The sequence below is a fragment of the Eublepharis macularius genome, chromosome 7, assembly GCF_028583425.1.
Source record: "Eublepharis macularius isolate TG4126 chromosome 7, MPM_Emac_v1.0, whole genome shotgun sequence".
Taxonomy (NCBI): domain Eukaryota; kingdom Metazoa; phylum Chordata; class Lepidosauria; order Squamata; family Eublepharidae; genus Eublepharis; species Eublepharis macularius.
The window spans coordinates 81,899,588-81,912,954 of NC_072796.1; the positions used below are offsets into that span (position 1 = coordinate 81,899,588).

A 13,367-nucleotide genomic window follows, 5' to 3' on the forward strand; every position below is an offset into this window, starting at 1 on the left:
AAGGAGAGCCCACCACCTCCTAAGGAAGCCTGTTCCACTGAGGAACTGCTCTGTCAGGAACTTCTTCCTAGTGTTTAGCAGAAAACTCTTTTCCTTTAATTTTAACCCATTGTTTCTGGAAACTCCATTTCATCCTTTATGCGACAGCCCTTCAAATACTTTATGAAGGCTATCATGTCACTTCTAGGTCACCTCTTCTCCAGCTAAAACATACTCATGTTTTTCAATCTTTCCTCATAGGACTTGGTCTTCAGACCCCTCATCATCTTTGTTGCCCTTCTTAGGATACATTCCAACTGTGGTGCCCAAACTGAAGACAGTTAGACTGGTGAGGTCTAACCAGAGCAGAGTAAAACAATACCATCAGTTCTTGTGATCTGGATACTACTTTGGTTGATACACACTAAAATTGCATTTGCCTTTTTAGCTGCCGCATCACGCTGCTGACTCATGTTCAGTGTATGATCTAAAATCTCTAGATAGTTTTCACATGTACAACTGCCTGAACAAGTCTCTGCCATCTTATAATTATGCCTTTGATTTTTTCTAATTACATTTATCTCCACTGAAATTCATTTTGTTAGTTTCTCAGTTTTCGAGCTTGTCAAAATCATCCTGAATCTTGATTCTGTCTTCTACTGTATTTACTACCCTTCCCAATTTAATATCAACTGCAGATTTAATGAGCATCCCCTATATCCCTTCATCTAAGTCATTTATAAAGACGTTGAACAACACACGGCCCAGGACAGATTCCTGAGGCACTCCAGTTGTCACTCCTCTCCAAGAGGATGAGGAACCATTAATAAGCACTCTTTAGGAGCGATCTGTCCACAGATCCACCTAACAGTAATAGGATCTAAATGACATTTTACCAACTTGTCAACAAGAATATCATGTGGAGTCTTATCAAAAGCCTTATTGAAATCAAGATAAACTATGTCCACAGAATTCCCCTGCTCCAACAAAGTAGTAACTCTCTCAAAAAAAGGAGATATGGTTAGTCTGACATGACTTGTTCTTGAGGAACTGGTGTGGGCTCTTAGTAATCACAGCTGTCTTTTCTAAATGCTCAAGGACTGACTGACTATTTGTTCTAAAATCTTTCCAGGTGTGGACGTCAAGCTGATGTTTCAGTAGTTACCTGGATCCTCCTTTTTTCCCTTCAAGAAGATGGCGACAACCGTTGCCCTTCCTCAATCTTCTGGCACCTCACTTGTTCTCTAAGAATTTTCAAAGATGAGAGACAGAAGCTCTGAAATAACATTAGCAAGTTCCTTTACTACCCTAGGATGCAATTCACTCTGGCCCTGAGAATGTGATTTCGTTTAAAGAAGCTAGGTGTTTACATACCATCCTATTCATATTCTAGGCTGCAACTCCCTTCCTTCATCATGCATTTAATTTTTCCTAGCTTGAGCACAGTTTCCTTGCATGAAAAAACTGAGGCAAAGTAGGAATTGAGCAGTTCTGCCCTCTCTTTATCACTTGTTAAAATTTCACTTTCCTTTCCCTGCAGTGGGCCTACCACTTACTTGTTCTTTTCCTTGCTCCAAATATAACCAAAGAACCATTTTTGTTGTGTTAAGCATCGCTTGCTAGCCTAAGCTCATATTGAGATTTAGACTTTCCAACACTCTCTCCACAAATACTGGCATTCTTTATATTTATCATTGGTTATATAGCCCATCTTCTATTTCTTAAGTTTGTCTTTTTTAAAATTTTCAGATTGTTAGAAAGCTGTTTATGGAGCCTCTCATTTTCCCTTCTCATTGGAATCGTTTGTGATTGTGTCTTCAACACCTTACTTTTAAGAAAGTCTCACCCATCTTAAACTCCCTTCTTCTTGAGTATTTCTGACTATGGGATTCTACTCAGCATAACTTAGAGCTTGTTAAATTAGCTTTTCTAAAATCCAACCTATGTCTGACTACATTCAGCTTTTCCCTCACCCAAGATCTTAAAAGCCAAAATTACATGGTCACTACTACCCGGGGTGCCCACTATTTTCATCTCATCGACTAGTTCTTCCCTGTTGGTGAGAATCAAGTCCAAGATAGCAGACTTCCTTGTTTCCTTCTCCACCTTCTGTAAGATGAAATTGTCAGCAAGACAGGTTAGGAATTTATGAGATACTACATTTTTAGCAAAGTTTGACTTCCAACAGATATCAGGGTAATTGAAATCTTCCATGATCACTGTGTCCCATCTCTCTGAAAGTTTTGTTATCTGGTCTAGAAAAGTATAGTCTAGTCTTCTGCCTGGGTTGGTGGTCTGTAGCAGACTCCCACCATAATATCACTATTATTTCTTTCTCCTTTTATTTTTTACTCAGAGGCTTTCAACTAACTTTCCATGCTCAGATTAATGTAATTCCTCACAAGTATATACATCCCTGACATCTGATGGTGCTCCTCCCTCTTTCCTTATTAGTCTGTTCCTTTAAACATGTACCCCTCAATACTAATATTTCAGTTGTGCATCTAATCAAGTTTCAGTAATGCCTATTAGGTCATGGTTCCCTCCCTGTAAGATTTCAGATTCCTCTTGTTTCCCATGTTCTCCCCATTAATGAGAATACATTGGATTCTGTGATTTATGTGCCTCAAGTGCTTCATTTTTGTTCTTGCCTGCAAATTAATAGGTCCCTGCATATGTGCCCTTCCCTTCTCATCATTAGTGCTCTTCACCAGTAATTAATATCATACTAGGTGTTGGGTTTTTATCTTCCTCCCCCATAGAATTTACTTTTAAAGCCCTCCTAATCAGGTTTGCAAGGCTCCTGTCAAACACATTTTTCCTACCGTCATGATGTGTAAACCATCTCCCAACAGAAGTGCTTCATCTCAAAAGCATACTCTATGGTCCAGGAAACCAAATATTTCCTGACACCATCATTTGCATAGCCAGTGGTTTATTTCCAGTATTTCTCTCTCTCTTTCTAAGCCACAGCCATCAACAGGAAGAAGTGACAAAATCACAACCTTTGCTCCTAGGCCCGTCACCTTTTTACCCAGTGCCGCATACATTCCTTTTTACCCAGAGCTTCATACATTCCAGGCTGTGCCAGGCAGTATCATTTGTTCCCACATGGATGAGCAAGAAGAGATAATAATCTGCGGGCTTGATGAGTCTATCTATCCTTTCTGTCACTACAGCACAGTAGTCTGGCACTGTAGTCACATCCTGGATGCAAGCACTAGGTAGACAACATACCTATTGTGGTGACGATCAGTACACTTTAGCCTCCACCCCTCTTGGTAGCAAGTCCCCAAGCAACCCCACACTCCTATTTTGAGGGCAGAAGCACGAGTCCTCTCATCCACAGGGGCCTGAGAACCTTCCTTTGAATTCTGAGGAGCCCTGGACAATAGTCCTTGTTTCATTAGTCCAGAGTCACTATCTGTCGGCAAGACCTGGAACCGCTTGCTTAGCAATAAAGATTCAGAATGTCTCTTGATTTTCCTGTCTCCTGATTTTCCTGCTCCTGTTCTTCCACTTGCCCTCTTCCTGTGTTTGGTGCTCTTCCTTTTCCTAAGATACCTTCTTTTCCTCCTCCTGTTGCCCTCCCAAGAGTGCTTCATGAGTTTTGTCCAAAAATTCTTCACTTTCCCTGATAAGCTGGAGTGTGCTTCAAGCTCTTGTATCTTCTCAGTAAAGCTACCTTACAGTTGCTACAAGTGTAATTTCCATTACCCTCAGGTAAGAAGACAAACATGCAACAGACTTTGCAGGTCACTACCTCAGCTCCCTCACCCTTCGTATAGGAAGTGGACCAGGAAGTGCACTCCCCTCAAATTTACCTGCCAAATTCCCATACAAAACTCCCTGTTTACTTGTCAATTTTGCTTGCTCCAGATCCTCCTCCAGAATCTCATATAGTGCCACACAAAGCTCTGTAGCTTGGAGAGTAAATTGTTGAAGAAGCTTTAAATATTTGGAAATACTTGGATGGGTGTGCTAGAATCTTTGGAACTTGGCTAATACACACATCTTATGGCACAACCATCTTAGTAATTATTTTTGTACCACCTCTGTTCATTTCTGTGGTGCTTCTGTATATACTCGCACTCTAATTGCAAATGAAACTGTTCATGGGTTAGATCCTTTGACAGATGTCTGGAGACTTGTATTCAATATCCTTCTGCTTGTATCTTTTAGGAGAATTTACTCCTGAAATGCAGTTGCGCATCAGACAAGAAATTGAAAAGGAAAAGAAAACAGAACCCTGGAAAGAGAAATTCTTTGAAAGATTTTATGGAGAGAAGTAAGTATCAAAGTAATATTGAGTAATTTAATAAAAGAATGAGCCTCAGATGTAAATTAACATATAATTTTGGTTTTTTTCTTTTTAATACAGACAGTTAAAATGCAATGTCAAAATTATTCAGCAGTTTATTTGCTTAATAATACATGCATATCGATAAAACAGAGGAGAGCTTTCTATATCACCTTGAGATCCTTGTAGAAAGAAGAAGATAAAAATAATATATTTAATTAAATAAAGAGATAAAAGAATCTTCTCAGAATTGATGAAGTGTTTTAATATACTATTGCTGAAAGATTTATCTCTTATCATCAGTCCAGTTCATAAAGTGCAAATATCCTGGTTCTAATAACACATTCCTACAAAATCTAATAATCAATTACTATTAATTACTAGTATGACAGACAACAACATGATTTTTTTCCGATCTAATAGCAACAACTGAAGCTAGTATTGCAGTGATGCATTCTAAAATAATTCCTTTAGGAATTAGGTTACAAAGTATCCTTATGGTTTATATAATTTTGTTCTTCACATAGATTAGTCCTGTGATTTAAAAATGCTGTATATATGGAAGTCATTTTAGCATTTTCTTTTTCATTTCATCTGCCATTGACCTCCATGGTTGTCTTCTCCCACTTTTGCTTTCTACCATTGCTCATTCTCTTTCAAACTTTGCCTCAAACTCCACACTTCTTAAAGCTTTCCTTAGACCACTATCAACTGTTTTTGTGTGCTTTCTGCTATGCCAGCTATCACCTACTTCCATCCTCACTACTCGTTTATCAAGCCTTTGTCCTGTCTGTCTTATCTAAATGGTAAATTTATGGGCAGGGAAAGTGTCATTTCTATGTTTCTAGGTAAGCTATTGGTGATAAATGTAGAGGGAGAGAGGTAATTGCAGATAATTTACAGTACTAGCAGCAGCTCTGGTATTACAGATAGTGGATAAAACATAGCAGCATGTCAGCACTTCCCTTAAATGCAGGTCTTTCTTAATCACATGTACAGGGAGTGATGGGTTGATACAATTTAAAGCACAAAGGGGCAGTTGGGTGAGGCAACTGAACCCTTTTCTCATCTGCAGCTTTCTCTCCTCCAGCTGCTTTTCTCCCAGGTGAACTAGTTTTTGCATGGGAATCTGGCTAAAGGAAAGATGACCTTGAGGGACAGGCTATGTGGGACAAGTGGTGAAGGAAAAGGGTTCTGTTCTTCCCACCCCACATTTTTTTGTGCTTTCATTCTTGACTTTACTGCTGCCCTTTACCACATGATAGCTGCAGACTGCATTTAAAGATACTCTTCTGCTGCTGTCCAGTGTACTTTAGCTCTAAGACACAGGGTTTAAATAGGGCTATATGCTTGATTCTTCTAAAAACTTGAATGAAAAAGTCAGGTATGTTCTGATTTATTTTTATAGTGAATGTATGTGTAGAAACCCTTCTAAAATGGCTCAAATTATTTTCCGCTTCACAAGGGAAAGACTTGACTTCTCTGATTCAAGACTTTCTGAGTATTATAATTAAATAAAGGGAAGGTGTGAAATGTAGAAGTTTTATAGCAGTTTTTCAGATAGTTTTCTTATGTCAATCATGTGATATTAGTATTTGAGGACTTGACTTGTCAATTTTTACTTTGGCAAATGTATTTAATAAATTAAAACTTTTGTCCTAACCCATTTAATTTTGTAATGCAAAATTATTATTGTTATTAATATTTTAAATGATAATTATTGTTTTCTGTATTTCTGGGTATTAAGGAATTTAAATATTACCATTATATAACAGGGAATATAAATTCACTATTTTGTAAAGCTTGTAATTTGTGTCCTCAGCTTGGATTGTTTCAGGGTCTCCTACCTCAGTGTATGGAAATCTGAAGATCCATGTTGATCATGTAATGCTATTGTTTCTTACTATATTCTTATCTGGAGGATTCCAAAATGGCAGCTTCGCCTTGCTTTTCATTTCTAACATAAGCGTGTCAGTGACCATTTTTGTTTAATTTTCAGATATTGGGTTGGATCCAACCATCATTTTCACTCAGTCTCAACAGATTTCCCTCTTTACTAAAGCCCTTGTCCCACGTGCCTTTTGTCCATTCATGTCCCATGTTCTCCCAGCATAGCATTTTTGGTGGTCAAAGGGAGACCCCCTGCTCTTTTTTATACCAGCAGAAAAACTATTTGGATCCAACCTGCTGTTTTTAAAGATAGAATAAGCATTGTAAGGAGCAAAGATGTGGTCTGGTTTGCCTAGGCTTGTTTCTTAGCCTATACAACCCTCACCAGCTGCCATGTGGCTGGGCAGTCATCAATCCAGAAGAAGGGATTGGTATTGCTCGTGGACCTTAAAGTGCCTCTTCCTTGGTTTAACAGACCATGTGATATTTAAATCTTTCCACAAATGTTTTTATAAGCTATCAGGTCATCTGTCTATATCTCACAATAACAAATTTAAACCCATGGTATGTATGACATTTTAGTGCTCCCATTGTGGTTATGGAGATATGAATGAGGTAAACAGATCATGTAGATATGACAGCAATAGTACTATTGTCAGTTTGCCATCAGAAACTCTAGACAATTGAAAAATTATAAACTTCAGACAACTGCATTCTGCAGGATTTTGAATCATCCTCATTTTTGTCTCAGTTTCTATGATGCCACAGAAGTAACAGTAACTACACTTAGCTTCTCATTTCTGAAGCCAGCTGCATTAGCCTCCACCCCTACCCCAATATCAGCTTTAAAAGCACCGTCTTCATGTGAAATTTTATGTGTATACAAGTATCTCTTTTGGATTACAGCCATTGTAAACCTTTTTGAGCTAATATAAATAGTTGGGAATAAAACTTCTTTAGTCTTAGAAGTTAAATACACAATTTGTAGATGAGAATATTTTATATCTGCATTATGTAGCCTTGTTCTTCATCCAAAACTCATATTTTTGCAGGATGCAATGACATCTCTGAAATGTAAGTGGTTATTTGAACAGTTTATGAAGATTTAGTAATTTAATCATGTGTGATTTCTGTTTAGGCTTGGGATGTCAATAGAAGAATCTATGAAGCTTACATCTGTACAGAACAATAATGAAGATGAAGATAATTCACTCTGTGGATCTTCAGATCTGCCTGGTCCTTCAAAAGAGTTAGCTTTTGATGATCATGAAGAGAAAAACAATCCACTACCACCACTGACAGAGAGAGATTTCTGTCACTCTCTTTGCAACATGGAACATGTTCCAGCTAAAGATGTACTAACAGAAGCAGAAGATATTTTAATACCTGAAGAGTCTGTTATTCAAGAGGAAATTGCTGAAGAGGTTGAGACAAGTATATGTGAGTGTCAAGAGGAGAATCATAAAGCAGGAAATGTGAATACCGAACAGCCTGTCAGCCCAGTAGGTTCAAATGAAGAAACAGAAACTTTATCATTAACAGGGAACTCTGAATCCTGTGCTATGATGAATGATGTAGTAGGTGCATTGGCTCATGATGAAGTTAAGGTAGAGGAGAAGTTAGAATATTCCCAGGAAGAAATGGCAGTCATGACTGATCAGTTGGAAAACAGTTTATCACCTTCGCAATCTGCTTCATCTACAAATTCTCTTAGTAATATGGAAGAAAAGGACATGGAATCTGCAAAAGAGCTTCATGGAAAATATTCTCCTGTCCCCAATGGTTCCTTGTTCACTGGTGGAAGTGTTGCTGTTCATATGGAGCTGCAGAGTGACCCTGAAGAACAGTTATCTGAGAATGCTTGTATATCTGAAACTTCATTTTCCTCTGAAAGCCCAGAAGAACCACATGTGAGCATTGCATCTCCTGGAGGCGATACACAGTCTACTTCAGAGGAACCTTGCACGCCAGTATCTCTGGAAACCGTTTGTTCATCTGATGTGTCTTGCACGGAAAACACTGAAAATGATAGTCAGCAAAAACCTATGGATGATAACCTGCATACATCTTCAATATCCGAAGTGTCTCCAATGCCAACCTCACCTGTAACATCAGAAGCATCTCTGACATCAAATTTGCCTTTGACTTCAGAAGCATCACCAGTTTCTAATTTACCTTTACCATCAGAAACATCTCCAATGTCTGATTTGCCCTTAACATCTGAAACCTCTTCAATATCTTCAGTTATTTCAGCTTCTGAAACATCTCATTCAAGCAGTTTACCACTACCTTCTGAAACATCTCCACTTTCCAGTTCCCCAGTGAGTGAAAGATTTATTCTGCAGCAAAGAAAATCACCATGTGTATCTGAAGAATCTTTATCTCCCCTGAAAGAAGAAGCCTCTGCCATTCCTAATGTTTCTCAAGAGGAGAATGTTGCTTCCCAACAAAAACAGCTCCATGGTATACCTGAAGCTATGAAAACTGCCATACCTGAAGCTTCAACAGTAGAAGAATCCCAGTCTTGTAGAAACTTTACTGATCAATCGTGTAGATCGCATACTGAAATAGAAAAAACTTTTATTTCTTCTGTTTCAGAACATTCTTCTCCAGAGGTGATAAAAATTAGAAACCATGGTGCTCAACAGAGAATTGAAAAGAAAGGTACGATCTCTCAACTGGAGGTGTCTGTTCTAACAGAAGTGGCAGGGTGCAAAAATACTGAATCTCTTCCATCTAAACCACATGATAAACTATATACCTCATCAGAAAAATTGATGTTTTCGGAAGTGGGCAGAAGTAAGTCACATAAATTTCAAGGGGCAGCACACGGTCGTTTTGAAGGTTCCTATTCCTCAAAGTCCTTAGAACCCACAAAGTCACCTGAAGTAAAAGGTGAAAGTAGAGACTTGGAGATCCCAAAGAGGAAGACTGCTGAACACCATAGTTTTGGAATCTGCAAAGAGAAGCGAGCTAGAATTGAAGATGAGCAGCCTCATCGTAATGCATCAACAAATTCATCTGAGAAAGAGCAGCCACCTAGAGAAGAGCCCAGAGTTCCACCTCTTAAGGTAATGGGGGGGGGGGTGTCTGCTGAAACACAAATATTAATCAACTTATTCTGGAGTAACTCCAACAAATAGTTCTAGACAGTGAAGCCTTTCTTTTGTCAGCTTCTAGTCAAAGCAATAGTTACCCTGCAAACTGCTTTTAAAATATTGCTCTGTTTCTCAGAAACAGAAAGGTAAAGCTGTTGAGAGCACTTTTATAAGAATTTCCTCACCCCCATCCTTTGAGATCTGTTCAAGAAATCAAGCAAATTGTTTCCACTGCACTTTTAAAGGATGTTGAAAGTTTGTCAGCAATTGATAACCATCATGTTCATTATTGGTCTTTCCGTGTAGTTCCACATGGGTCTGTGCTTGTGCAGCCCTGCTGATCGGTAAGTTGTATAGCTAAAAATTCCTCTAGGGAGTGTCTACCCCTTTCCAGAGTGCTTGTGCAGTTTGTTTCCCACTGAAACAACCCGCTTTCTGAGAGGAGCAACACCCCTGACTCTCAGTTCTTCTTTTGCCACCAGATGGAGAGGTTCCTCACAATAATCCTCTGTCAATTTTCACCCTTTGCTTGGGAAGAAAGGGGGGGAGCTGTCAGAATGGCTGAAAGAACCCTGTTTAAGAAATGTACTCAGTGCAATACCAAGATGATGAGAACTGATGGGCACTCACTGTGCCTTGTCTGCTTGGGAGAGGGGCATAACGTTAGTCTGCGCAAATATTGCCAGAGCTTCACCCTCAAAACCAGAGTGGAAAGAACTTCCAGGGACAAGGCCATTTAATGAGAAAGGGCACTGTCAGCTGCAACTAGCCCATCTGCTAAATAGGCCATATCTTCTGCTCTCGCATAGCTCGCTGATCGATCGGGACTGACAACACAGGCCATCATGCCTTCAGAGACACCAAGCCATTCAGCTCACACCACAGTGCCTTGGATCTGAAAATACTGTTTGAATGCACCAAGCTTGTTGGTTAACTCCATCAAGGAGCTGACTCTCAGATTCAGGCACTCCAAGCCCTAGGCACCCTTGAGCCCAGTGAGGTGCAGATCTGAAGGAAAAGAAGGATCCCTTACAAACCCTTCAGAACTGTCCAGAAAGAAAACAAAATCCAAACCAAAACACTCTCACATACAAGAAGCTCTCATAGAATGCAAGTGATTGACTTAGAGACGGGGGACCGGGAGGCAGTGGACACCCAACACACTCCTTTGCCCCATTCAGACTCCCACTTGGTTTACTCCTCAAAAGAGGAAAGAGAATTATTCCAAGAATCTTCCTACATAACTCTTAGGGGTTGTGAGAAGAATTCTCACCAGGTCCAGCGTATTATCAGGGAGTACCCCTACCTGTGGGAGTCGAACAGAATCTGTGGGATCGACATCCAACTTTAGTCAATTTAGAGCGTACCACTGAACACACTCCGTCCCAAAGTTGTCCATAGCATTCTTGCCTAAGCCAGACCCAGAATTCGATCTGGGAGAATGAAGCTCAAGCCTACCTTCAGACCCATCATTAGATGAGACTGTGGGAGACAAGAAGCCTGTTTCCCCCTCAGATGATTTCTAACTTTGTGGAACAAATACTTCGGATGGCAAAATCCTTGGACATAAACATGGCCTCTTTGGAGAAGAGACCCAAGGACAAAATATTTCAACATCTCTATTCCGGGAACCCAGTTAATATTGCATTCCCTGTGACTGAGGGATTCTTGGAATTGATGTCTACACTATGTCAGAAAACAGCTTCTATTCCCCCTACATTGAAGAAGGTCGAGAGCCTTTATAAGACCCAAGAGGACAAACGTCCTTTTCTGTTCACTGATCCGCTTCCATCATCACTAGTCATGGAGCAAATGCAATTGAGATAAAGACAAGGTAACCACTCCGCCCCTGCTTACAAAAAGGGAAAGAAATAAGAGTTGCAGTCTATACGTCCGCAGCCCTCAACACCCAAAATCACTAACTATGCTGCCATTATGGGAGCTTATCAGATCTTCCTGTGGAACAAGATGGCAGCACACAACGAGCATCTGACAGAAGACCAGAAGGTCCTAGTTAAAGTGATTCAAGAGGAACCAATCAGGCTGTCCATACAGCAGATAAATGCCATAAGGCACGTAGCCACTAGAGCCCTAACCTCTGCAATAGTACTCTGGAGGCATGCATGGTTTTTGTCCACAGCCTACCAATTGAGACAAGAAGTAGAGTGAAAGATTTGCCATTCGAGGAAGAGACATTATTCTCTACAAAGATGGGTGAATAGTTATCTCAAAAGTGAAAGAATCAACAGACCACGAGATCCTACAGAGTGTTGCCATCATCCCAACAATCAAGTTCTTACCCTTTCTGTAAGCAACAGCAATACAAGGGTCGCTACCCAAAATATCATCCTTACCAACACCAGTATCCTCATAATCACCCAGCCCCTACCTGCCAAGGACAGCATCAAATGGGCAAGCCTACTGGTAAACCTAGCAAAGTGTCTCCCTGTCAGGGAGCAAGGAGTCTAGCCTAAACCAGAAGCAGTTCTGACTAGTACAGGAGAAACCCCTTACCTTTGGTGATAGACTGTCCCACTTTTATGCAGCTTCGGCATCCATCACCACAGATATTTGGGTGTTAGAAGTTATCAAGAGTGGTTATAAAATTTAATTAAAACATTTTCCAGGTCTGAGTCTTCCTCACAAACCTACTAGAGAAACGTTACCTAGATTGAAAGAAGAACTGTCAGCGTTACTTGAGAAAGGGGCGATACAACGAGTACCACTATCTGAACCCAGATGGAGGTTTTACTCCAGATTTTCCTTAGTTCAGAAGAAAGTCAGGGTTTTCAGGCTCATAGTACACGAGAAATTTGAACAAGTCAGTTAAAATACGAAAATTTAAAATGGTGACATTCAGTATGTTGTTGCAGCTATTACCTCGTGGGGGTTTGCAGTATTGGATCTCAAAGATGTTTACTTTCATATTTCTATTCCTAATTCTCACAGGAAATTCTTGAAATTTCAATTTGGGGAGGCCATATATAAATATCAGGTCCTACAATCTGGACTGGCTGCAGCCTTAAGCGTTTTTACCAAGTGTATGTTGCTGGTAAAGGCACATCTGAGAATCAAAGGTTGCTCAGTCTACCCATATCTAGATGACTGGTTATTTTCCTCCCATTCCAAGGAAGCTTTACACGAGCACATAGACTTGGCCCAAGAGACATGCCAACTTTTGATACTGATGGTTAACTTTTTTAAAATGCAGCATCACTACCTCCAGAAAAGTGCTTTTTATTGGTACCTTACTAGACTCTTCTCTAAATAAAATGTCCCTCCCAGTTGAGAGGACGTATAAGCTTAGAGCTTTAGTCAAATCTATGATGAACTGTAGATTCCAAACAGCACAAAAATTTCAGATGCTCCTTGGACTGATGGCTGTAACTACGGCAGTAATCCTCCTATCCAGGATCCTCTTATCCAGGCCACTTTATTTCAACCTCAGATTGATGAAACATACCCAAATACATTGGCAACCAAGCCTCAGAATACAATACCAATTGAAGATCATTGTGTGAGCACAGTCCTGATCTGCAGTAGAGATGGGCACGAACAGCAATACGAACAAAAAAAGCCACGAACAGCCCAATCTGCTGTTCGCGAACAAGTTGTTCATGAGGCCCCATTCTAAACGAACAGGTGGTCATTGCAAGCCTCGTTCGTTGCTGTTTGTCAAGCCAGACTGTCTGGCACCTGCAATCAATTCGCTTGGCAACATAGGCGGGATTGTCTGAACTCTGTCTGAACTCCTGCTGTTGCCCTGGAAACCCCAATCTAAGCCCAATTTAGCTTGATAGGCAGGTCTTCTTTTCAAGTGTGGAGCTCCAAATTTGTTACAACAATGGAGCAAAGAGCAGGGTGGGGAGAGGGGCTCCCAGCTCTGATTTTGCAAACAGTGGAGAGACAGTTGCTGTTGGCATTTTGATAGAGAGAGTGCATTGGAGCTTGAATTTTCTTTGTGTGTGGTGGGATAGGGATCTACCCCTTCAAGTTCCAGGGCTGCTGCCAGGCTCTGGGGCCAAGCTATTGTTTAGTATTGGTACCTTTCCTGCTGCCTGCTCAGGTAAGGTTTCTGGGAGTGGTGCGGTAGGGATCTA

General features: G+C 40.3%; 1 protein-coding gene across 1 annotated transcript in view; it reads left to right on the forward strand.

Annotated features, from left to right (window-relative positions):
* ASXL3 (ASXL transcriptional regulator 3) overlaps nucleotides 1-13,367 on the forward strand; it is a 113,432-nt gene that overhangs the window by 92,725 nt on the left and 7,340 nt on the right. Inside the window, exons 10-11 of the mRNA XM_054985878.1 lie at nucleotides 4,162-4,267; nucleotides 7,308-9,240. Of these exons, the coding sequence (XP_054841853.1) occupies nucleotides 4,162-4,267; nucleotides 7,308-9,240 (2,039 nt within the window). The remainder of the gene's footprint in view (nucleotides 1-4,161; nucleotides 4,268-7,307; nucleotides 9,241-13,367) is intronic.